The sequence below is a fragment of the Ranitomeya imitator genome, chromosome 2, assembly GCF_032444005.1.
Source record: "Ranitomeya imitator isolate aRanImi1 chromosome 2, aRanImi1.pri, whole genome shotgun sequence".
Classification (NCBI taxonomy): domain Eukaryota; kingdom Metazoa; phylum Chordata; class Amphibia; order Anura; family Dendrobatidae; genus Ranitomeya; species Ranitomeya imitator.
In genome coordinates, this window is record NC_091283.1 from 493,327,579 (window position 1) to 493,354,288 (window position 26,710).

Genomic DNA, 26,710 nt, shown 5'->3' on the forward strand with positions numbered 1-26,710 from the left:
TATATCCTCCCCTATATCTCCTCCTATTACTCCATATAACCTCTCTATATCTCCTCCTATTACTCCATATAACCTCCCTATATCTCCTCCTATTACTCCATATAACCTCCCCTATATCTCCTCCTATTACTCCATATCACCTCCCTATATCTCCTCCTATTACTCCATATAACCTCCCTATATCTCCTCCTATTACTCCATATAATCTCCTTATATCTCCTCCTATTACTCCATATAACCTCCCTATATCTCCTCCTATTACTCCATATAACCTCCCCTATATCTCCTCCTATTACTCCATATAACCTCCCCTATATCTCCTCCTATTACTCCATATAACCTCCCTATATCTCCTCCTATTACTCCATATAACCTCCCTATATCTCCTCCTATTACTCCATATAACCTCCCTATATCTCCTCCTATTACTCCATATAACCTCCCCTATATCTCCTCCTATTACTCCATATAACCTCCCTATATCTCCTCCTATTACTCCATATAACCTCCCTATATCTCCTCCTATTACTTCATATAACCTTCCCTATATCTCCTACTATTACTCCATATAACCTCCCTATATCTCCTCCTATTACTCCATATAACCTCCCTATATCTCCTCCTATTACTCCATATAACCTCCCTATATCTCCCCCTATTACTCCATATAACCTCCCTATATCTCCTCCTATTACTCTATATATCTCCTCCTCTCACCTATGCCCTCACCTCACCCCATGTAATCTCTCCCTATACCGCCAGTGATGTGCAGTGTCCCCTATAGTGGCAGTCCCCATGATGCAGCAGGGTGGGTGTGAGCTCCTGTCTGCAGGGTCCCTCATTGCTGGCTCTTTGTCCTTCCCTCCATCGCTGTACCCTTACGCCCCTCCCCCTCCCGGTGACGTCACTGGCAGGCTCAGCTTCAGCACCAGGGACAGCAGCCTCTCCCCATCCTTCTCTGCTCCGCTCCTTCCATCCTCCTCGACCATAGGAGGGGGCAGAGAGCCACCACAGGCCTGCAGGAGAAGGTGGGGAGGGGTCCTGGCTGCTAAGGAGAAGCCTGCAGGCCTGCTGGTGGTCTGGAGCAGTCCTTTGTGGAGATAGGGAGACTGGTTTTTCAGCTTTGCATGGAACCAAGCTTCATTCAGTCGGCCATGGCTTTAGGCTTGCCATCCAAGAAGGCTTCATCAAGAAACATTGCTGTGGAGAGGAAGAACCTTCTGACTGTGTGCAGGTTAGATCTGGGACACCTGGGGGCGCTGTGCTGTGGACAGTAATGTGTTAATGTAATATTACATATTTGGGAGATGACCGGGGATGGGATGGCTTATGGGACTGCAAATATGGCTATTGTAATTTACAGGGCTGAAAGTGTTGGTGTACGATCACAAGGTGAAAGGCAAGGGGAAGGGTCCTCCACGGCCCAGCTGTGATGTGTATGTGGTTAGCAATGGGTTAATGCCATTTGGTTGCAATGATTGGGGCTCAGTGTGCATGGGAGATGGGAACAGGAAGTGATATCACAGCGGAGGACTGAGTCAGAAGTGGCCGGATTTACAGTATATGGGTATTTATGGGGCGTGAAAGCGGAGGAGGTAGTCATTAACCGTATGGTGACCATATACTTGTGTGAATATGGGCATCTGCGTGGTGCCACCCTGCTATCGCACTGCCCCCTATATCCAATACCTGGAGCTCCAGGGGGTTTATAGTGGGCATTCTGAGGCTCTACCAGTTTATTGGTTTTGTAGATGTCCCATTTAATGTGCACCTGTCCCAAAAATGCAGTCACTTCATGGTGTCCATCACTGATTGTAGGTGTTCTACCAGGGACGGATTTCTTTATCTGTAATTAAACTAGTTAGTGTCAATCAAAGAGGGACATTCAAGTCTGAGAGATGAGTGAGTGCCACATTCATTGCCTCCCCCCCAGAAGTGACACTCAGACCCCCCATTTCTGGTGTGATGACAGCCACATCTTCCTCACACAGCGCACACCGAAACCTAGTGCCCACCTCCCTAGAGGCTGTGTATTTGCACCCAGAAGTTCCCAGGTTACCCCCATGCGGTATTCCCATATCAGGCACTATCACTTTGTTGCATCCAGCTTCATCCCCCCATCTGACTAACATTGCCATCGTATCTCCAGCTGACTATATTTCTTTCCTTCGTCTCCCCACCAGTATATGTACATCCAGATCTGCTCTTCTGTGGAAGCTATTTATAAAAGTCACCATCTGGAGACCTTCTCTTCATTGCTGGCTGCTAGACATGGTGCTAGTACACCAAGCTGTCACGCAGCCGCGAGCCACAAGTTTGGGACCCCTGATCTATTGAATGGGTGGTAGAGTTAATTACCCAATTACATCCTCTAGATGAGAACTATGATGGAATCTGTAACATTCCCTAGTGTAGGGAGCAATACCAGTGGTTAATTGCCATTAAAGCCCCCCATACACCAGCCAACTATCTGTTGTGTGTGGTGGCCACCCAAATCAGAAGAATGACAATTATGAAGACACTAGATGGTGTCCCGATTCTAACGCATCGGGTATTCTAGAATATGCATGTCCACGTAGTATATTGCACAGCCACGTAGTATATTGCACAGTCCACGTAGTATATTGCCCAGGGACATAGTATATTGCCCAGCCACGTAGTATATTGCCCAGCCACGTAGTATATTGCCCAGCCACGTAGTATATTGCCCAGCCACGTAGTATATTGCCCAGTCATGTAGTATATTGCCCAGCCACGTAGTATATTGCCCAGTCACGTAGTATATTGCACAGCCCACGTAGTATATTGCCCAGCCACGTAGTATATTGCCCAGCCACATAGTATATTGCCCAGCCACGTAGTATATTGCCCAGCCACGTAGTATATTGCCCAGTCATGTAGTATATTGCCCAGCCACGTAGTATATTGCCCAGTGACATAGTATATTGCCCAGTGACATAGTATATTGCACAGCGACGTAGTATATTGCCCAGTCACGTAGTATATTGCCCAGTGACGTAGTATACAGCACAGAGCCACGTAGTATATTGCACAGCACCGTAGTATATTGGCCAGTCACGTAGTATATTGCCCAGTGACGTAGTATACAGCACAGAGCCACGTAGTATATTGCCCAGTGACGTAGTATATTGCCCAGTCACATAGTATATTGCCCAGCCACGTAGTATATTGCCCAGTGACGTAGTATACAGCACAGAGCCACATAGTATATTGCACAGCGACATAGTATACAGCACAGAGCCACGTAGTATATTGCACAGCGACGTAGTATACAGCACAGAGCCACGTAGTATATTGCCCAGCCATGTAGTATATTGGCCAATCATGTAGTATATTGCCCAGCTACGTAGTATATTGCCCAGCCACATATGTCACAGGTTAAAAAATAAAAAATAAACATATACTCACCTTCCGAGGGCCCCTTGTAGTTTGGTTACATGACCGTGACGTCATGGCAGGTCCTTCTCGCGCAGGCGTGCAGGACCTGTGATGACGTCGCAGTCACATGACCGTGACTTCATGGCAGGTCCTTCTCGCGCAGGCGCACAGGACCTGTGATGACGTCGCGGTCACATGACCGTGACGTCATGGCAAGTCCTTCTCGCGCAGGCGCGCAGGGCCTGTGATGACGTCGTGGTCACATGACCGTGACGTCATGGCAGGTCCTTCTCCCATACCATCCTTGGCACCGGAACCTGCCGCTTGCATGGAGCGGTCATCGGAGCGTCGCGAAAGGTGAGTATATAATGATTTTTTATTTTTTTTAGATTATTTTTAACATTAGATGTTTTTACTATTGACGCTGCATAGGCAGCATCAATAGTAAAAACTTGGTCACACAGGGTTAATAGCGGCGGTAACGGAGTGAGTTACCCGCGGCATAACGCGGTCCGTTACCGCTGGCATTAACCCTGAGTGAGCGGTGACTACGGGGAGTATGGAGCGGGTGCCGGGCGCTGACTGCAGGGGAGGGACTAATTGGACTGTGGCCATCGCTGATTGGTCGCGGCAGCCATGACAGGCAGCTGTAGAGACCAATCAGCGACTTGGATTCCATGACAGACAGAGGCCGCGACCAATGAATATCCGTGACAGACAGAAGGACAGACAGAAAGACAGAAGTGACCCTTAGACAATTATATAATAGATTGGGAAGATGGGGCTATTAAGTCCAATTTCATTTTTTTTTTTTTACAATTTGGGGAAATAAGCCACTGAGACATGTTTGACAATGTCTTTCTTCCCTCTACCTAGTTGTCACGGCCACTCCTTCTGTGGCCGTGCCTGCTGCCGGGACCACCGCCGCTCCTCCCGCTCATACTTACCCACTGCAGCGCGCTCCTCCTGCAGGCGCGCGTCCTCTCTATCATTCTTCTCCGCTCTCTGGTTCTCGTCGGGTGCGTGTGCGCACCGCCCACTCCAGCACTTCCTCGTTCTGATTTACAGGCGTTCTGTATCTCCTCTCTGTGATCCTGAAGGACCGTGACCCGGAAGTCCTTCAGCACTCCATGTATTTAAGGCGATTCCTTCCTCTGCTCCTTGCGTGTCTATCATTTGTGCTTCTGTGACTCAGGTCCACCTTTGTCTTTGCACTGCCTGTTCTGAGCCTCCGCTCTGTCCAGCCAGTTCAGCTTCTCTGTGTTTCCCAAGCTTCCTTGTCTCCTCGTCCAGTCCAGCTTTCCCAGTGTCTGCTCTGTACTCTGTTAGTCTGGTTTCTCTGTCCTGTACTGCTTCCTTTGTGTCTTCCCCTTCCCAGTGCTCCTTTGGTCTCACCTGTACTCAGCTCTTACCAAACTGTACTTCATCTTACCCCGCTCTGTCCTTCCTACCCCCAGCTTCTCTATTTTGTACCTCCTACTACCTGTCTCCGGGTTCCAGCTTCTGCGGCAATAGTCTCCCTTGGGTCTGCCCCTAATGCTCCCTGTATAGAGGGTGGTCTAAAAAAAGAAAGAAATGTCCAGCTTCACCGAGTCCGTAAAAAAGCGTTTTCTTTATTAACAAACTTTAAACATGGAGGATACAGACTTCAGCACAACCATATGGGTAAGAATCTCAACGCGTTTCTGGAGACTAGGCTCCCTTAATCATGACTAGTCTCCAGAAACGCGTTGAGATTCTTACCCATATGGTTGTGCTGAAGTCTGTATCCTCCATGTTTAAAGTTTGTTAATAAAGAAAACGCTTTTTTACGGACTCAGTGAAGCTGGACATTTCTTTCTTTTTTTGGATCTTGCACGCCTGGACACAGCGGGTCCGTGCTCCCGAGGTTTGGTTGCTGAATCACGGGTGAGTTGGTTTATGTTCCTTCTTATAGAGGGTGGTGTACCTGGTCAGCTCACCCTTGGGAGGCTCGTTGTCGTGGATCTGCGGGTCCACTCCAGGTGTTCCAAAAGATCTCACACTAGTACAATTACTGTCCTGTGTGTAGGGGCATTAGGAAGGGCGACTGTCTTCTGATAAACGTTTGGACAGATCTTATATGTATGGACAACTTTAAAGGGACTATCAGCACAGAATGACTGTTAATACCAAGGCACTCGGTGCATCATGATATAACAAGCCCAAATTGAAAACTATAAATCCAAATTTCTCCAACATGCTCAAAACCCACCATGGGGGAGACTTAGTCGAGAAAAAATATCTCCATGGATACATCTAGGACACTCCCATAACTAACATAATCCAAGCAAAAAAAGGAGTACAAGTCCATACTAAAAATAACAATTTTATTGAATACAAATTGATAAAAAATTCAATCTCAAATATATATAAACTAATCATAACAGAAAATAACATACAAGAGAGAAAATGAAGGTAGCACAGATGAAAAAACAGCGCAGAGGTAGACTGATGCCACATATATATATGTAAAGTGCTTAGTGCAACAGATCCAAACAGGGGGAAGGGATCAGGGGATATAAAGCCTCATTAGCTATTCAAAGTCCATGTGGACATTCACAGAGCCCTGTACACAGGCTCCAAAACAATCAAAACAGTCAATGATTATAACATGGCTCCCCTTGCATCCTTACCCCTGAAGCTGGCACTCAGAATAGATCCACGCTGTAGCCCCAACGCGCGTTTCGCGTTAGCTTCGTCAGGGGGCGGTGTTGCTGATAAACCTTGGGTGCTATTTAAGGGTCCTCTAACTATCTGTATTAATTCCACCTGATACGGCGCATGTCGCCGCCGACACGGTCGGGAATTGCATCCCGGGATGGCGTCCAAGATGGCGCCGCGGCCAGTTCCGTCGCTATGACGTCACTGAACCGCACGCGTCATCAAACGGCGCCTCCCACAATGCCCCAGACACCGAGCGGCAGCGGACATGCGCACGGTGGTCTACTATGAACCCAGGTGTCTCTGGAGGGAGTGTCCATGTGACAACCACAGCGAAAGGCCAGTGTAAACACCAATAATATCCTATGTGATGAAAGAGGAGGGGGAAGGAGGGAGTGGGCGGGGGACGGGTGAAGCAACCACAGCTCCATACAATAGGACATCCAATAGATGCCCGTCAAAAATGCATAGTAAAGAATCCCACCGCACTTTATATTACACCCCAAAAAGAAAAAAGAAAAAGATAATAGAAAATAAACAATAGGATATACCGAAGAAACTAATACAATACAAGTGAAACAGTGAAAAGAACAAGAATGATACTATGAAAAGACATCATTACATTTTACCGAGATAGATGCATATGAATACATACATATATATATAATATACACATATATATAAATAAATAATGACACATTCTATGTGTAGACAGTGATGAAACATTTTCTGATTCCTCAGGTGCTGTGACATTCCAAGTGTCCGAATCGCATGATTGACTGCAGCCACAAAAGACCAACAGTCACGATGACCAAACCGTGGGCCACAAACATCTCCTCCAACAAAGGCACCCCACCGATAGTAAGTAAAAATAAACAAAAAAGATAACTAAAAGATAATTAAAAAAAGAGAGAAAAAAGAAATTAATAAAACATACAAATATAAACAACAGCAACAACCATAAAAAATGAATAAAAAAGATCCGGATCAATCTATAGGAATGAACTGAAGCTCAACTGTTCATTAAGGCCTGCTGGAGCAAGAGTATTTAACATTGTAATCCAGCGGCATTCCCTCTGAGCCAATTTCTGTTTGGCGTCACCACCTCTTATGCCTAAACGAATCCTGTCAATCCCCCACACTTTTAGGTCTTTGGGGTTACAATCATGGTGTCTGCGGAAGTGTTTCGGGATGGGTTTCAGATATTCATCATCAATCACATCACGTGCTGCTTTTATATCTCTTACGTGTTCGCGTATGCGAACACGCAACTCCCTGGATGTCAGCCCGATATACACAAGATTGCACGTGCAGGTGGCATAGTACACGACATGAGTTGTACTGCACGTGATGTGATCTCTAATTTTGAATTCACGTTTCCCATCTGATGATAAAAATGTCGCAGATCTGACAAGGTTTCTGCAGGCCAAACAGTCACCACATGGGAAGAAGCCATTCCTAGGCCTGCCTGCTTGGAATGGATCTGGTGTCTTAGCAACGTAGTGACTGTGGACTAGCATATCTTTAATATTATTACATCTTCTTGCTGTCATAAGGGGTTGGTCAGACAAACATCTCTTGAGTAAGGGATCGGTGAATAAGATCGGCCAATGTTTTTTCAAAACATCTCTCATTTCATCCCATCTGTGATTAAATGTCGACACAAATCTTGGTTGGTTATCCCAGGCTTTGAGAGTAGTTTTCCTACTCTCTACCACCAGGTCATTCCTGCACGATTTTTTTGCCCTTACATACCCCTTCTTAATGGTCCGACCACTATAGCCACGTTGTTTAAAACGCTCCCCAAGGTCCACAGCCTGCCTCTCAAAAAGTGAATCGGAGGCACAGATTCTCCGTGCCCGAAGAAACTGTCCTATGGGGATGGCTCTTATCGTGGAGGGTGGATGGGATGAGGTTGAGTGTAAAAGTGCATTCACAGAGGTCTCCTTCCTGTACATATCAGTGTAAATTTCACCATTATCCTGGACCCTCAGGGTAATGTCCAGAAAGGAGATCTCCCTGTGATGATGCACATACGTGAGCTTGATGTTGGAGCCATTGTCGTTCAATCCTACCATGAATTCCTGTAACTCCAGGGCAGGGCCATGCCATATAAACAAGATGTCATCGATATATCTATACCAACCAAGGATTTGGTTGACCAAAGGGGCAGACTGTGCGCCATCCTGGAATATTTCACGCTCCCAATATCCAAGGAATAGATTAGCATAGGACGGCGCACAGGCCACCCTTTGGTCAACCAAATCCTTGGTTGGTATAGATATATCGATGACATCTTGTTTATATGGCATGGCCCCGCCATGTAACTCCAGGGCCGGGCCATGCCATATAAACAAGATGTCATCGATATATCTATACCAACCAAGGATTTGGTTGACCAAAGGGGCAGACTGTGCGCCATCCTGGAATATTTCACGCTCCCAATATCCAAGGAATAGATTAGCATAGGACGGCGCACAGGCCACCCTTTGGTCAACCAAATCCTTGGTTGGTATAGATATATCGATGACATCTTGTTTATATGGCATGGCCCCGCCCTGGAGTTACAGGAATTCATGGTAGGATTGAACGACAATGGCTCCAACATCAAGCTCACGTATGTGCATCATCACAGGGAGATCTCCTTTCTGGACATTACCCTGAGGGTCCAGGATAATGGTGAAATTTACACTGATATGTACAGGAAGGAGACCTCTGTGAATGCACTTTTACACTCAACCTCATCCCATCCACCCTCCACGATAAGAGCCATCCCCATAGGACAGTTTCTTCGGGCACGGAGAATCTGTGCCTCTGATTCACTTTTTGAGAGGCAGGCTGTGGACCTTGGGGAGCGTTTTAAACAACGTGGCTATAGTGGTCGGACCATTAAGAAGGGGTATGTAAGGGCAAAAAAATCGTGCAGGAATGACCTGTTGGTAGAGAGTAGGAAAACTACTCTCAAAGCCTGGGATAACCAACCAAGATTTGTGTCGACATTTAATCACAGATGGGATGAAATGAGAGATGTTTTGAAAAAACATTGGCCGATCTTATTCACCGATCCCTTACTCAAGAGATGTTTGTCTGACCAACCCCTTATGACAGCAAGAAGATGTAATAATATTAAAGATATGCTAGTCCACAGTCACTACGTGGCTAAGACACCAGATCCATTCCAAGCAGGCAGGCCTAGGAATGGCTTCTTCCCATGTGGTGACTGTTTGGCCTGTAGAAACCTTGTCAGATCTGCAACATTTTTATCATCAGATGGGAAACGTGAATTCAAAATTAGAGGTCACATCACGTGCAGTACAACTCATGTCGTGTACTATGCCACCTGCACGTGCAATCTTGTGTATATCGGGCTGACATCCAGGGAGTTGCGTGTTCGCATACGCGAACACGTAAGAGATATAAAAGCAGCACGTGATGTGATTGATGATGAATATCTGAAACCCATCCCGAAACACTTCCGCAGACACCATGATTGTAACCCCAAAGACCTAAAAGTGTGGGGGATTGACAGGATTCGTTTAGGCATAAGAGGTGGTGACGCCAAACAGAAATTGGCTCAGAGGGAATGCCGCTGGATTACAATGTTAAATACTCTTGCTCCAGCAGGCCTTAATGAACAGTTGAGCTTCAGTTCATTCCTATAGATTGATCCGGATCTTTTTTATTCATTTTTTATGGTTGTTGCTGTTGTTTATATTTGTATGTTTTATTAATTTCTTTTTTCTCTCTTTTTTTAATTATCTTTTAGTTATCTTTTTTGTTTATTTTTACTTACTATCGGTGGGGTGCCTTTGTTGGAGGAGATGTTTGTGGCCCACGGTTTGGTCATCGTGACTGTTGGTCTTTTGTGGCTGCAGTCAATCATGCGATTCGGACACTTGGAATGTCACAGCACCTGAGGAATCAGAAAATGTTTCATCACTGTCTACACATAGAATGTGTCATTATTTATTTATATATATGTGTATATTATATATATGTATGTATTCATATGCATCTATCTCTGTAAAATGTAATGATGTCTTTTCATAGTATCATTCTTGTTCTTTTCACTGTTTCACTTGTATTGTATTAGTTTCTTCGGTATATCCTATTGTTTATTTTCTATTATCTTTTTCTTTTTGGGGTGTAATATAAAGTGCGGTGGGATTCTTTACTATGCATTTTTGACGGGCATCTATTGGATGTCCTATTGTATGGAGCTGTGGTTGCTTCACCCGTCCCCCGCCCACTCCCTCCTTCCCCCTCCTCTTTCATCACATAGGATATTATTGGTGTTTACACTGGCCTTTCGCTGTGGTTGTCACATGGACACTCCCTCCAGAGACACCTGGGTTCATAGTAGACCACCGTGCGCATGTCCGCTGCCGCTCGGTGTCTGGGGCATTGTGGGAGGCGCCGTTTGATGACGCGTGCGGTTCAGTGACGTCATAGCGACGGAACTGGCCGCGGCGCCATCTTGGACGCCATCCCGGGATGCAATTCCCGACCGTGTCGGCGGCGACATGCGCCGTATCAGGTGGAATTAATACAGATAGTTAGAGGACCCTTAAATAGCACCCAAGGTTTATCAGCAGCACCGCCCCCTGACGAAGCTAACGCGAAACGCGCGTTGGGGCTACAGCGTGGATCTATTCTGAGTGCCAGCTTCAGGGGTAAGGATGCAAGGGGAGCCATGTTATAATCATTGACTGTTTTGATTGTTTTGGAGCCTGTGTACAGGGCTCTGTGAATGTCCACATGGACTTTGAATAGCTAATGAGGCTTTATATCCCCTGATCCCTTCCCCCTGTTTGGATCTGTTGCACTAAGCACTTTACATATATATATGTGGCATCAGTCTACCTCTGCGCTGTTTTTTCATCTGTGCTACCTTCATTTTTTCTCTTGTATGTTATTTTCTGTTATGATTAGTTTATATATATTTGAGATTGAATTTTTTATCAATTTGTATTCAATAAAATTGTTATTTTTAGTATGGACTTGTACTCCTTTTTTTGCTTGGATTAACTCGGTGCATCATGGCACGGTTAGTCATATAAGTGCACCTTGCCACCTGCTTGTTTTCTATCTACCTCGTCCTTCATCATCTTTGGTTGACAGCTCTGGCTTCATAGAGCCAGAGAAGCTCAGATATAGATGGAAACCAAGATGGGAAGATGTATATAAATGATTGGCCCCGCCATGAAGCACCGAGCGCCTGTACTAGGTTTGAACAATCATTCTGTGCTGACATAGTCCCTATAAAGTGTCTGTCTGGCATACAAGATTGAATACATATCTTTTGGATGTGCCATCACTATCTGTTAGGTGGGTATCTACCTGCGGCGTGTCCACGCTGATTGCTAGAATGAAATAGTGACTAATGTGCTTGGCTCATTCTGCTACCTCATGAGACCCTGTTCAATATTTGATTTACTCAGATTATGGAAGATGTCTGTGGCCATCAATCAATATTCACCTTACTATTGTGTACCCATCCTCCTAGGTTCTCGGTGAAGACCCTCCTGGAGAAATATACGGCAGAACCTATTGATGATTCCTCAGAAGAGTTTGTGAATTTTGCTGCAATTTTGGAACATATCCTGAGTCATCGATTCAAAGGTGAAGAAAGAGGCGTGAGATGGATTATGGGAAGCAAAGGCGATAAGATGGGACAATAATAATAGTCCATGGGCGGAAGCCGTTGCCCAACTAAACCCAATTGAAGCCTCTGAATTAGTGACTGGTGTCTGAATGTCATGATACTTTCTTACAACTTAGGTGGCATTTTTTCCTCAGACTTTTGTAACCCCCTTTTTTTATATTTTGTCATCCAAACTAAGACTTTGGTCTCTATTGGGCTGACTGTAAGATCAATTGAAACCTAGGACCTTTGGCTTCATGACCGTAATGCTTTTCCCATAGAGAAAAGTTGCTACAATTGCACAAAATCCAATAAGATCACAGTAGTGGAAAAACAGCAGCACTCTAGTCCATGGCCTTGGCTATAATCATTTTTGTTGCATTGGTGTCTAATTTTTGTTTTCTTTTTTTTTTATAGGCCATGTTAGCTGGTTCAGCACGGATGGGCAGAGAGGATTCTGGGATTATATTCGTATCGCTTGCAGCAAAGTGCCCAACAATTGCATTAGCAGTATAGAAAATATGGAGAACATTAGCACGTCAAGAGCAAAGGTCAGTAGTTGTGTCAGCACCTTATTGGGTGCGATGAAGACCTTTATGTGCAGATCAGTGGTCATGTTACAGATGGAGAGCAGTGAGCAACATCAGGATCATTTAGTAACGGTCATTTGTGCCACTAGATACATTTGGTAGCCATTCAAAACAATAAAAGTCAGGTTTACTGCATCTATCACTAGGGGGGAACTAAAAGGTGGCATGTTAACCATACATTAAATGGCTGTGCCCATCTCAGGCAGTAATAGCATAGCCACAGGACATGCCACATGTGACTGATAGATGCAGATGCCACCTCTGATACATGCACCGATCTATAGAACAGCTGTCCTGAATGGGCATGTGAAGGCACATGCATGGCCTCCTCTCCGTATATAAAGCTGTGAGATGGAACCTGTGGATGGTGGAGATTCATGTCTATACCCTTCTATATTATATGTGCTCTAGGGCCGGGCCTGGATCCGTCTGGCACTTATGGAGAAGAGACTCTCAGAGTACATCGTGACCGCATTAAGAGACACTAGGACAACCAGGTGAGTAACGCTATTTATAATTCATATGGTTTTATTTAAGGTTGAAGGTGGACTTGAAGTGGTATTCCCATCTCCAAGATCCTATCCCAATATGTAGTAGGTGTAATAATAATAATATTAGCAAATTCTTCCAATTAGGAATGTAGTATAGATTTTCTGATTCGTTATAACGCTTACCCCATATGTAGGGCATTGCTGGACCTTAGGTATCCATGGTTACGACCACTAGGAACTAGCTTATTAGCTGTCACTATACTAGTGGTCGTAACCATCTATACCTAAGGTCCTGCAATGCCTGCACATGAGAAGAGAGTCATAGCGAGTCAGACAAACTATACTACATTTCTAATTGGAGTTATTTGCTAATATTATTATTATTACACCTACTACATATTAGGATTGGAGTGTGTAGATAGGAATACCACTTTAAGTCCATTGGGTTCAACCTTTAGCCCCATATGTTGATCCTGAGGAAATCAAAAACCCCATGGGGCAGATAATGGGGAAAACTCCTTCCTGACTCCACATACAGCAATCACACTAGTTTCCTGGTGTCCCATCACAGAATGTAGACAATGATCAGATTTTCTTTGTTCATGTTTCTTGTACAAAGTACTTTTTTTTTCGATTTTCACCTTATTGCCTTAGTGCATGATGTAAATTTGGCCCAACTGGAATTAATTAGTTTTGATTCTTTCTATGTCTTCAGCATGCCTCTAGCCATAATTCAGATCTACTACTAGAGGCACAAGTGGAAGCTTTGAAGCCCCAACTCAAAATCTGTAATAGTGGACCCATGTGTCCTTTCTGATACTGTTGTTTTCCTATATGGCAGATGGGCTTTGAATCCTTTCCGGCACTACAACTTAGGTGCAACTGCAACCTCGGGCCCCCATGCAGCGTTGTCTCTGACTACCACTATTTACAGCCACAGGGACCTTAAACAGCTCCACATTGTGAGGTTCCACATACAGCAATGAAAACATCAGCTTCCCTGACTCCCATGAAGTGCAACTGGGAGAGATTAGGGTTACTTGCCTTGGTTAATTCTAAGGTGGTAAATACTAAATAAAATCACCTATTTGCACCAATTGTACAATCATAGCCTGTATAAAAGAAGAGGCAGGGAACGCAGCAGCCATTTTGTAATGTGTTAATCAGTCTGGAGAATGAGAGGACGTCATAACTCACAGTTTAGCATTGGAGACAGGGAGAAAATGTTTGAAAGCACTAAATAAACATTACAAATAGTGTGTGACAGTGCAGCAATGAAGTACAGCATATATCCATTTATGCTGAGCTTACTTTGACATTAGTAAGGTTGTGTTTGCATTAAAGACCTTGAAAACAGTTTAATACAGTTCTAGGAGACCTCAGAGCATTACACACGTGCCTTCAGGGCATTTGGAGGCTTTGTCGTACTTGCGATTTGTGACAAATTGTACTGCTGCGAATCAAATTTTGATTTTTTTTTTATAATTGCAAAAGATTTCCTCATCCCTACTGCCCAATCATTCAGATAATAGAGACACCTACTTTTTGCAGGCGGTTTTATGATGATGGGGCCATCTTACTGCGTGAAGAGTCGTCAGTCCTCACAGGGATGCTGATAGGATTGAGCGCTATTGACTTCAGGTAGAGAATATTATAATGGACATAAATAGTTTTCCAATTCTTTCTTCAGTCTTTTGGAATAAAATGTCTACTCCCTTATATACCTATAGCTTTTGCTTGAAAGGGGAAGGCATTGATGGGAAGACCCTGGCCGTCATAGATTATACCCCATACTTGAAATTCACACAGAGGTTAGTATGAAAGTGCAAGTGCACATATGGTGAATGTATTGTGTATGTATGTTTTTCAAGGGTTTATGTAAGATTAAAAAAAATGACATATCCATATAATGGCGCCACTATTGGCCATAGGCTATGTCAGGTATAGCAGTCCATTCTTTTTCAATTGAATGTAATTGAGCTGCAATACCCGATACAGCACATAAACAAGCATCATGCTATTTCTGGATTAAAGCGTCCATGTTTTGGGCAGCACGGTGACTCAGTGGTTAGCACAGCAGCCTTGCAGCGCTGGGGTCCTGGTTTCCAATCCCACCTTGGACAACATCTGCAAGGATTTTGTATGTTCCCCCTGTGTTTGCGTGGGTTTCCTCCGGGTTCTCTGGTTTCCTCCCACACTCCAAAGATTGATAGAGAATATAGATTGTGAGCCCCAATGGGGAAAGTGACAGTGCCTGTAAAGTGTTGTGGACGTAGTGGCGCTATATAAGTGAGTAAAATAAACAATATAACCGTATAGAAGTGTTCTTCCACCATGTATAGACATCTACAGATTATTCTCTTCTTCCACTATGTATGGACGTGTGCAAATTATCCGCTTCTTCCGCCGTCTATAGATAAATACAGATTATAAACCTTTTCTTAGTTCTTCTCATGGTTTTCCCAGTTATGACTACCTGAGCGAGGAAGAAGATCGAGAGAGTGTAGGTGGCAGTAGCAGTGAAGACAGCTCCCCGGAACACCCCTATTTGCCTCTTCTCACCGATGAGGAGAGCTGGTACAGCAAGTGGCGTAAAATGGAGCAGAAATTTCGTATTGTCTATGCACAAAAGGTGAGTGATGTTTTATAATCATAGTAATGTATATCAGTGTGTACCCAAAAAGTGCAGTAACACCAGAACTTAGTCAAACCCTCCCATCCATAGGATTTTGTGCCATGGTAGTGGGCAGTGACACTGCTATGAGGTCTAGCTGCCAACTAAGGTCAGTTACCCTCACAGGCAGGGGTGTAACTATAGTGGGTACTGGCGTTTGAGCCTAGAGAAGCCGAAAACGTTTGTTTAGGTCATATGAGAAGACCAATACTATTGAATACCCACGATATTTAAGCCCTTTGTTGGAGATTTTTGCATTGGTGCCTACACGCTACGCCACTGCTCATATGTTTGGGCAATAGAAGGAGAGCTTTACGTTGGGCAGGAGGATAACCTAAAATAGTGCACACTATTTATGCCCTAAACATATTTGCAATGAAGTGGGGCTCGATTCCAAATTCTGCAGTCACGACCCTGTTCCTTGATACACCACTCTCCTGGCCAATCGGAGTAAAATGATTCTTGATGGGATCATCTGATGACGTCAACTTCTTGCCAGAAGTTTTATTAGTGCCTATTAACATCAAAGGGGTGCCACCTTGTTAGTGGCTTTCCACTCCAGCTCTGGTGGACATGCCCACTAATTTCCTGCTGTAGGGGAAATATATGGCATCCTGAAATTCCCCGTAGTAATGATGGTTGGGGATTTGATTGAAACTGATGGACATGTGACATTTTTTCAACCATATTAAGCTATTTGAACTCTGGAGTCTGCACTGTTGTGAATTCGTGCTTAATTGTGAATATATGCTTTGAATGTACTTGGGCTATTTTTTTCTCATTTTGTTTTTATGGCTTTTTTTGTTGCATTTTTTATGATTTTGAAGTCAGCCTTGTGCAGTCAATGGTCTAGTTGCTGGTCTGATGTCTTATTTCTTACTTTTCCATTTCATTCTAAGATCAATAGACAATAGAGACATAAGTTAATGTGTTGGAATTCAAATCAATAAGGAAATGCTGCTGTGAAGCGTCTTATTGATGACTGGGGTAGTGATGACTGATGTGGTGTCCTGTCTAAGGTAGATGATATAACCAACGTGTTCTCTCATTACCGGAAATGTTTCTGCAGACCGGGATGACTGATTTTTTTCTTGACTAAGAGGAGGTCATTTAATCATCCCATTCTTACAATATAGCTGAGGCCATTGAAAATTCCTGTAAAGGAGTGGTCAATTATGCCGATCTCCGGGGTAATTTATCATCCTGTCTACACCAGTTTTCTGTTATCAAAAATTACGGTAATAACATTTATCTCTAAAATTGTGGCTTTCTGCCCTGATTTTGCCCCTATTATAAAAGTGGAGACGTTTTGTGAAAGCTGGTCTACCGCAACATAACAAGTTTTCTATACTGTTCACCATGGAACTGATGTGCATTGTAACTATAACTCTATAACGTGGATTTCTTTTTTGGGGGCACGGACAGCCCATTAAATACTGAAAATTCAGTGCACCTTACCTATTTTCCGGTCTTTATAAGTTTTCTCCTATAAAGTTACAGATCAAGGCACACATACCCAAATTGCAGCATCTTCAGACATGTGCCCCAAGCTCAATGATGATTGGTTATTATCCTATGACTAGATGGTGACCCAATTCTAACGCATCGGGTATTCTAGAATATGTATGTATGCATATAGCAGCCACATAGTATATAGCACAGGCCACGTAGCAAACAGTATATAGCACAGCCCACGCAGTATATAACATTGCCCACGCAGTATATAACATTGCCCACGTAGTATATAACACTGCCCACGTAGTATATAGCAGCCATGCAGTATATAACACTGCACACGTAGTATATAGCACAGCCCACACAGTATATAACACAGCCCACGCAGTATATAGCACAGCCCATGCAGTATATAGCACAGCCCACGCAGTATATAACACAGGCCACGCAGTATATAACACTATATAACACAGCCACGTAGTATGTAGCACAGCCACATAGTATATAACACAGCCACGTAGTATGTAGCACAGCCACGTAGTATATAACACAGCCATGTAGTATATAACACAGCCACGTAGCATATTGCCCAGCCACGTAGTATATAGCACAGCCCACGTAGTATATTGGCCAGCCACGTAGTATATTGCACAGACACGTACTATATTGCCCAGCCACGTACTATATTGCCCAGCCACGTACTATATTGCCCAGCCACGTAGTATATAGCACAGACACGTAGTATATAGTACAGACACATAGTATATTGCACAGCCACGTAGTATATTGCACAGGCATGTAGTATATAGCACAGACCCATTGTATATAGCACAGACTCGTAGTATATAGCAGACACGTAGTATATAGCACAGACACGTAGTATATTGCCCAGCCACGTAGTATATTTCCCAGCCACATAGTATATAGCACAGACACGTAGTATATTGCCCAGCCGCGTAGTATATTGCACAGCCACGTAATATATTGCACAGCCACGTAGTATATAGCACAGCCCACATAGTATATAGCACATAGATGTAATATATAACACAGCCCACGCAGTATCTAACACAGCACATGCAGTATATAGCAATGTCACCATATCCCTGTTAAAAAAGAATTAAAATAAAAAATAGTTATATACTCACCTTCCGTCGGCCCCTGGATCCAACCCAGGCGTTTACCGATGCTCCTCGCAATGCTCCGGTCCCAAGAGTGCATTGCAGTCTCGCGAGATGACGACATAGCGGTCTTGCGAGACCGCTACGTCATCATCTCGCGAGACCGCAATGCATGGACTGGTCATCGGGGCGTCGCGAGGAGCGGGAAAGGCCTCGGCTGTATCCGGGGGCCCACGGAAGGTGAGTATATAATGATTTTTTAAGTTATTTTTAACATTAGATCATTTTACTATTGATACCGCATAGGCAGCATCAATAGTAAAAAGTTGGTCACACAGGGTTAATAGCAGCGTTAACAGACTGTGTTACCCACGGCATAACGCGGTCCGTTAATGCTGCCATTAACCCTGTGTGAGCGCTGACTGGGGGGAGTATGGAGCGGGCACTGATGGCAGGGGAATATGGAGGGACTAATTCTCGGTCGGACTGTGCCCGTCGCTGATTGGCACACCAATCAGCGACGCGGGATTTCCGGGACAGACAGACAGACGGAAGTGACCCTTAGACAATTATATAGTAGATGGCATACATCATTACATCCTCTTGTAACCCATAAACAGTGGCTTGTGTTACACCCAAGGTGCCTGATTCATCGGGTGACAATGAAGAAAGTAACCCATGAAAGACTGTTACCATTGGGGTAGAAGGTGGGCAGGTTTAAAACTTTTACACCGTAATTATTAGCCCATCAAAGACATTTCCTAAAAACAACATCCTGATCTTTTTCCCCAAAAGATTGTATTTCCTTCACGCAGGGTTCTTAGACATGTACGGACAGTTTGGATGACTGAAATGGCCAATATGAAGGTGTCTGCACAATGATTTTCACCATTGAATGGTTATTCAACCATCATTCTACCTCTGTCTACTCCGTATGTCCATCCTTGGTATGAGGCATAAGGAATATAAATGGTAGTAGAAGAGTCTCCAAGAATTTAGAAGGTTCCATTCTGATTTGTGTAAACCTAAATTCCTGAAAATGTTCTTGCAGTAGTGACCACCATAATATATCCTCATTGCTGGGAAATCTCCTTAGGGTTACCTGGAGGAGCTGGTCCGTTTACGAGAGTCTCAGCTGAAGAATCTTGAAGCTGAGAATAAGAGGCTGACTCAGAGACTTTCCGAGCAGGTGGAACAGAGTCTACAAGAGAAGCACCAACTGGAGGGAGTCATCCTCGAACTGCAGGAACAGCTGTAAGTGAGATGGACACATGGGAATCACCCAAGTAGAAATGTAATTGTAATAGTGAGGAATGTACTTCTATATCTATTCCTGTCTACTCCCCCTTCAGATGCTCCATAAAGAATCCCTACATTGACCACTTATTCTATCTAATCTAAGATCATTCACCTTCTCACGTGGCTCTTTCTTGTACAAGCCAAGTCTATTGTACTGGCACTTGCTCATGGGACATATTCTTGGCAGTTCTGGTTGATCATATACCCCTGGTGTAAAGATTCATCTGTGGTAATTCCTGGTCTCAAGACACCTACTTGTCCACTGCACTGGCCCTTCCTACACATATGCCATAGAGGGGTTGTACAGGTTTGGTGCAGACGTCATCAGTCACTGTATATGATTGCCGACTGCCGAATCATGACAGCATGCAGTTTTTTCCAGCATTGTTGCTTCTAGTGGTCATGGGCCGACTAGACGTATCTGACTTCCCTCAATTCGCTTCTATGGAGAGAAGCCGAGCGCAAGTGACCTCGAGTATGCAAATTGCAAATGTTCGGTCATCGGATGACTCGCTTGTATCGACCACCCTGGGGAATCGTGACAGTGTGCACACTCCACGTTGTCACGATTGGGAAGTTTACACTCTCATAGTGACTGCAGACTTTTATCCTAAACCTGGACAAACCCTTTAATATGGGCTTCATGCCCATCAACCACAAATCATTATCTCACTGTATATCCAAACCTACCATTATACTCTTCTCATCCACAGACCATGACTATTCACATGAGCATGGAAAAATACAGTGCATGAACTTTTTTTTGGATGTTGCTATGAAAAAAAAAAATGCAAAAACTGTAAATATGGGAAATCCATCCACAATAGGAAAGTGTGATGTAGGTTCTTCCTGGAAGGGGGAGTTTATAAGCTACATACAGGAATCAATATGGACTTATTGCTAGAGGTCACAACATGCTACAGAGCCTGCACTACAACACGGCCATAACATACACCAGTCCCTGCCAGACAAACCCATCAGCACTGTGACATTTCATAACTAGAGCATTCTTTCCCTGTAATTCCAGCACTGGGCTACTCCCTTCTGAAAATGCCCCCATGAAACAGTTCAACTCAAGCATTGGGGCCCCTCTGGTAAACCAGTGGCCCTCCCTGGGCACCCTTAATGATAACGAGACATCTGTTAAGCCCTCGCTTTACAGGAGGTAAGACACACACCACAAGACATCTTGAGTCTGAACGTTCATGAAGTATGCACCATATTTCTTATGTCCTGATGTCACTCATCACACTCATTTAAAGGAATCTTCCACTTTTTTTTACATTGCTTTTTCTGTCTGTTTTCCTTAGTTTTGTTTAGAAGATGAAGGTCATATTTATGTGGAATCAAAGCTTTCTTGGAGATGTTTGTATTATGGTAATTTTGGGGGTATTTTAGGACTACTTGCTCCTTGAACCTCGGGAACCATGAATCAGAGACTAGTTCCATGATTACAAGTATCTATCTTAAGCATTTCAGAGAAAACAAGGTGACTAGTCAGAGGTGGCCGGTCCCCGCAGACTTCTCCGTGCTCTGCTTGAATGACCGGTCCCTCCGTATGTGTATAGGAAGAAACTTGTTAGTGAAGGAGCACTAGGTGAGGAGAAGCCTGTGGTGACCCACCACCCATGTCTAGTCTTCTAAGTCTTATTGTCCTCTACTCTGCTCAATGTACATGTTCTCTTAAGTTCTTCTGCATTTCAAAGTAATAACTAGATTCCTGTAATGATGGAAGCTGTCTCTGATTTATGAGCGATATGGTTCGGGCGGCAGGAAACGCCAAACAGGACCATTGATGGTTAAGCATCTGTAGAATAAATGTTTGAATGCTGGGGTCTTACTTCTGGGACCTCCATTTATATGGAGTAACTCATCCCGTGATCACTCTCATGAGTGAGCTGAAATGGCAGCTGAGCAGAGAAAGGAGAAATCGCGATCACAGTGCTTGACTATCTGTATATTTCAGGCAACGATCAGAGAATAGGCAGAAGAGGGCTGTTCTTTCCTTCTCTTGGCCAATGGACGGTCACAAAAACCATACTTGACAACAGTCCGATTTTTTTTTTTTTTTTTTTTAATTTTTTGGGGACAGTCCTACAACTTTTAAAAACTATCTAAAAGAAATACTGTCTGTGTTGCCCAATCACAGCACAGCTTTCTTTTCTCAACAGCACAATATAAAATCAATGCTGTATGTACAGTGATTGGTTGGTATGGGCAACAAAAACAATTTTCATAAAACTTTGCTCTTTATGAGATTTACTGCTGTCTCCAAACAAGATGATGATTATCATGGTCCCTGTTACTAACTACACTGGCTGACATGTCAGACCCTATTCTTCTGCAATACATTCCACTCCTCTCATTCTGTTCCTATTCTGTCCACTCATGAAAAGTCATATCGGAATCTTTGAACTGGCAAGAGATCATAGGACGTTCTTCAAAGATTCTTTCCAGAGAATCCAGTATTAGGATCACCAGTGGTGACCTATATTCCTTACACCTGAGACCAATCTAAACTTTACTCATCAAGCCGGTCTCCTCCTAGCCGCTATTAGTGTGTTGGCCAGGCATCCTAAAGGATTCAGCATTACCAAGTTCAGTGAGAAAGCTGGGAGAATTTAAGGTGTTGTGCAGGATTATGGTGCCAGAAAATGCGCCACACCTTCTAAAGTTTGAGTCTGTTACTGCAACCATGCTCCTTTGAATTGAATGAACAGAAAGGTAGCTCTATTGGAAGAAATCACAAATGTTTCTCTGACCTTGTACAACCCCTTTAACTCTGTCTGGATGACCCCATTATTTTCAGGAAGACAGCCAGTCAACTATAATAGGCTACCTCAGAATGTATAAGAGAGACCCCTATGAACTGTGAAGCCCACCTGTCTCCTAAGCTGATGTATATATCGCTCTTCTCCGCAGACACAGCTACCTGAGCACAGAACATCTGTCTGCTGAGCTTAGTCTGAGCTCCGAATCCCAAAGGGGAGACGCAAAACAGGATGGAGAACCATGGGGTCCAATTGGTAAGAATAATTCTTATGCTCCTTTCCAAATTATGGATGTTCTTCATGATGACCTAGTATACTAAGTAATGCCGACATACTGTCTGTATACACAGCAGTGTTAATATAGGGCAGTGTTCCAATCTTTGACTCTCCAGCTATTGAAAGTCCCAGCATATGACAGCAGCCACAGGTGGAGAGCAGTAGTTTGGAGATCCCTGTTGAAGAGGGTGTAGAGGCGTATCCAGGCATCTTGGGTCCATTTGAGGATGCCAGTACTATAAATGACAAGTCTAAAGGCTCTGTTTTGGATGTTCCATCCATACCCAGATATTTAAAGGGATTATCTTTAGAACAAAAGTTGATTTTAATCCGTAGATATTGGAATAATAATAACTTCCACAATTGGATGTGTTTAAATAAAATGTTCCTGAGCCGAGATAATCTTATAAATGTGTCCCTGCTGTGTACTGTGTAATGGTCGTGTCTGACCGTACAGGAACATGGTCTGATCATACCACAGCTCCTGGGCAGGGGAGGAAGCAAAAGAGTATACAGACATTACAGCAGGGGATCATAAATTATTCTTTCTTTTTTTGAAGTAAAACATTCTTTAACAACGGGCAGGAAAATGTTTTACCTCGCAAAAAGAATTATTTATGATCCCATGCTGTAATGTCTGTATACTCTTTTGCTTCCTCCCCTGCCCAGGAGCTGTGGTATGATCAGACCATGTTCCTGTACGGTCAGGCACAGACATTACACAGCAGGGGCACATTTATAAGATTATCTCAGCACGGGAACATTTTATTTAAACACGTCCAATTGTGGAAATTAGTATTATTCCAAGATCTATTGATTAAAATCAACTTTTGTTTGTGGGAAAACCACTTTAGGTGGTGACTGTGGTTTTAATTTTTAGTTTATTAATCAATAGTACACGAAAAGAAGCGATTTTATAATATATTTTATCAGAGATATTTGCATCTTTCTTTTCCTATATTGAGCTTTCACTTTCAATTCACAGGTAAAATCCGTATTCAGTGAATACAGATTTTCCATTTGTATTCATAAAGATCTATAGAGAGGGGAGGAGTTAGAGGCAGAATTAGACATTCTGCTGCAAGTTCTCCTGAAACCACAGGTACATTTCAAAGTGAGAACTTGCTGCAGAATGTCTAATCCTGCCTCTATCTCCATCCTCCTCCCATCTCTATAGAACATTATAAGCACCAACTACTGTGTCCTATCTCAGTAATGGGAAAATCTGGATTCATTGAATATATACTTTACCTGAGATAGATATATGATCCATATTACAAAGTTGCTTCTTTTTATATGCACTGTCTATGAATACTCAATAAAATTACACCTCCACAAATATTTTTTTACATAATTGGAAATAGAGTAATTTTTACCCATTCACCCAACTGCGCAATTTCTATGTCCCTAAAATGTTACATTGGATCTCAGATCCGCTTGCCTGCCTCCTCTGAATCATAGTGACATCGTTGCCTCTTCATGGGACAGGTCATAATTTGCTGATCACTGGGCATCCCACCACTGAGACTTCCACCGATCACGAGAACTGGGGTCCCAAGTCCCACTTGTTTGAATGAAGCATTAGTACAGCATGCTCACCTCTACTCCATCCAAAGTCTATGGGACTGATAGCCAAGTACGGAGCAATCTCTATACAAAGTCTATGCAACCAACAGAATGGCAACGCATGGTTTTCACTGTCAACCAACGCTTCGTTAAAACAGGAGACCCAGGACCCCTGTTCTCCTGATAGATGGGACCCCAGCGATTAGTTGCTAAACACCTTTTCTGAGGATAGGTGAGGAGTTGTGGTAATGTAACTACCCCTGCACATCTCTCACTAGTTGCAGTACCGCTTTTCACCACTATCGTCCACAGTAAGCATTTTCCCTAGGCTTCAATGTCACAGCACCCCCAGATGTAAGTAAGTGGAGCTTTATCTTCAAGGAACGTTACATAATCTATATGCAATTTCCCTGGGGGTTACTATAGATGTTGTGTTTGGCTCTTCTAACCTACTTTTCTTGTTCTCAGGTAAGGACCCCACCCCATCTATGTTGGGTCTGTGTGGATCATTGGCATCTATTCCCAGCTGTAAATCTTTGCCAAGCCTGAAATCCAATGAATGCCTTGTCAGTAATAGCAGCGAGACAAGTCCTGCTGGGAGCCCTAGCTGAGGCTTTTTTGCTAGACATTTCCACTCCATATGTCCGAGCTACAAGATAAGAAGCCCAGTCAGATCCAATATACCATTACATGTTCCCATGTATATGCACGGGCTAGGACCTCCAATCTTATCATGCCACTTTCTGAAACAGAATATTAATCATACATGAGCGACCTATAGAATAGCACACAACTCCCACTCCGCAACCCAACAGAAGATGAGTAAACTCAAAAGATGACTTTTCCTTGCAACCATTTGAGTCATCTACCTTAATGGAGTCTTCATAATTCCAAATATTTTATAATTTTGGCATCCACCATGATGCAAGTGATCAAGTTCCATAACTTCATCCACCATTTGAAACCTTTTAGAAATTGTTTCGCCCAATATTCCTCCCTCTCACGGCTCATGAATCCGCTGGAGACGATCAACTCATGAACCCTATGAGGGCAGAAGTTGGCTTCGTTCGACATCATCATATGTTATGTATCGTACCACGGGTACAAAACTGTGTTTGTCATGGAAACTGCCTTTTCAGGGGATGCTGTGCAACTCTGTCCATTAAACTGATAAACTGTGTGGGTTTCACCATATTCCTACATTGTGGTTCTGAAACTTTGACTTTACAGTTCTACAGACCACTCAACACAATTATTGGTGGTAAATGTGGGAACCCGTGTCAGGCAGAATATGATGGGAGTTGTAGTTTCACAATAGCTGGGGAGCACTGATTTAAGACTTTACTAACTTTCATATCATGGCTGTGTATAAAAGCTGTATGTTTGGAGCCCAAATCAAATCAAATAGTTATCTTATTTGTAGGAAAATACATCAATGCAAATAGAGTTTATAGGGGTACTCCAGCAATAATCAATTATCACTGGTCCACTGGATAGGCGATAACTGTTAGATCAGTGGGCCCCCGATGATTACAAGAACTGAGGTCCCTGTCTAAAAGGCATAATTAAAAACTGGGGAATTTTTGGCATCTTCTTCTCGAGCCTGATACAAAATCAAGAACCCGTTTGCTCTTATAGACATTATATTCAGTCATGGCCAAAAGTGTTGGCACCCTTGAAATTGTTCCAGAAAATTAAGTATTTCTCCCAGAAAATGATTGCAATTACACATGTTTTGTTATGCATATGTTTATTTTCTTTGTGTGTATTGGAATAACACAAAAAAATTAGCAAAAAAAGGCAAATTGGACGTAATTTCACAAAAAACAACAACAATGACCTGGACAACATTGTTCTCACCTTTCCAAAATTGTGGGTAAACAACTTTGTTTCAAGCATTTGATGCTCGTTCAAAATCACTTGCGGCAAGTAGCAGGTGTCGGAAATATGAAATCACATCTGAAACCAGATAAAAAGGGGAGAAATTCACCCAATCTTTGCATTGTGTGTCTGTGTGTGCCACACTAAGCATGGAGAACAAAAAGAGGAGACAAGAACTGTCTGTGGACTTGAGAACCACAATTATTGAACAATATCAACAATGTCAAGGTTGCAAGTCCATCTTCAGAGATCTTGATGTTCCTTTGTCCACAGTGGGCAACATAATCAAGAAGTTTACAAGCTATGGCACTGTAGCTAATCTCCGTGGATGGCAGAGAAAAATTGATGAAAGGTTGCAATGCAGGATAGTCCGGATGGTGGATAGGCAGCTCCAATCAAGTTCCAAAGAAATTCAAGGTATCCTGCAGGCTCAGAGTGCATCAGTGTCAGCGTGAACTATCCATCGACATTTGAATGAAATGGAACGCTATGGCAAGAGACCCAGGAGGACCCCACTGCTGACACAGAAACATAAAAAAGCTAGACTGCAGTTTACCAAACTGTAAATGAGTAAGCCAAAGTACTTATGGGAAAGTGTAAGATAGAGCTTTTTGTTAAAACACATCATTCTACTGGAAAAAGCCTCACTGTGTCTTGTTGCTGCTTCAGTCAAAGGTACCGTGATACATACTGCTGACAATCAGTGTGCAAATTATCAAAACGAAAAAATAAGGATTGGTACTGAAATTTAAAAAACTTCCTTTTATTTCATCAAAGCGCTTTTCATTTTAACCACGGATATCCTCGATTTTAACGGATGAAAAAAGAAAGTTTAATTCATTTCAGTAATGATCCTTATTT

The 26,710-nt window shown here is 43.3% G+C and overlaps 1 protein-coding gene across 3 annotated transcripts; it reads left to right on the plus strand.

Moving 5' to 3' along the window:
- Positions 1–800: 800 nt before the first annotated feature.
- Positions 801–25,148, plus strand: RUNDC3A (RUN domain containing 3A). 3 transcript variants are annotated; one of them, XM_069751494.1, is made up of 11 exons: positions 801–1,234; positions 11,588–11,703; positions 12,143–12,276; positions 12,727–12,812; positions 14,358–14,447; positions 14,537–14,617; positions 15,273–15,438; positions 19,153–19,310; positions 20,383–20,520; positions 22,278–22,381; positions 24,437–25,148. In XM_069751494.1, the coding sequence occupies exons 1-11, from the start codon at positions 1,128–1,130 to the stop codon at positions 24,577–24,579; spliced, it is 1,323 nt and encodes a 440-aa protein (XP_069607595.1). In that variant the 5' UTR covers positions 801–1,127; the 3' UTR covers positions 24,580–25,148. The 3 variants fall into 3 exon arrangements, with proteins under 3 accessions (XP_069607595.1, XP_069607596.1, XP_069607597.1); XM_069751496.1 differs by lacking the exon at positions 801–1,234 and adding an exon at positions 10,728–10,754; XM_069751495.1 differs by lacking the exon at positions 20,383–20,520 and having other exon boundaries at positions 907–1,234.
- Positions 25,149–26,710: the final 1,562 nt, after the last annotated feature.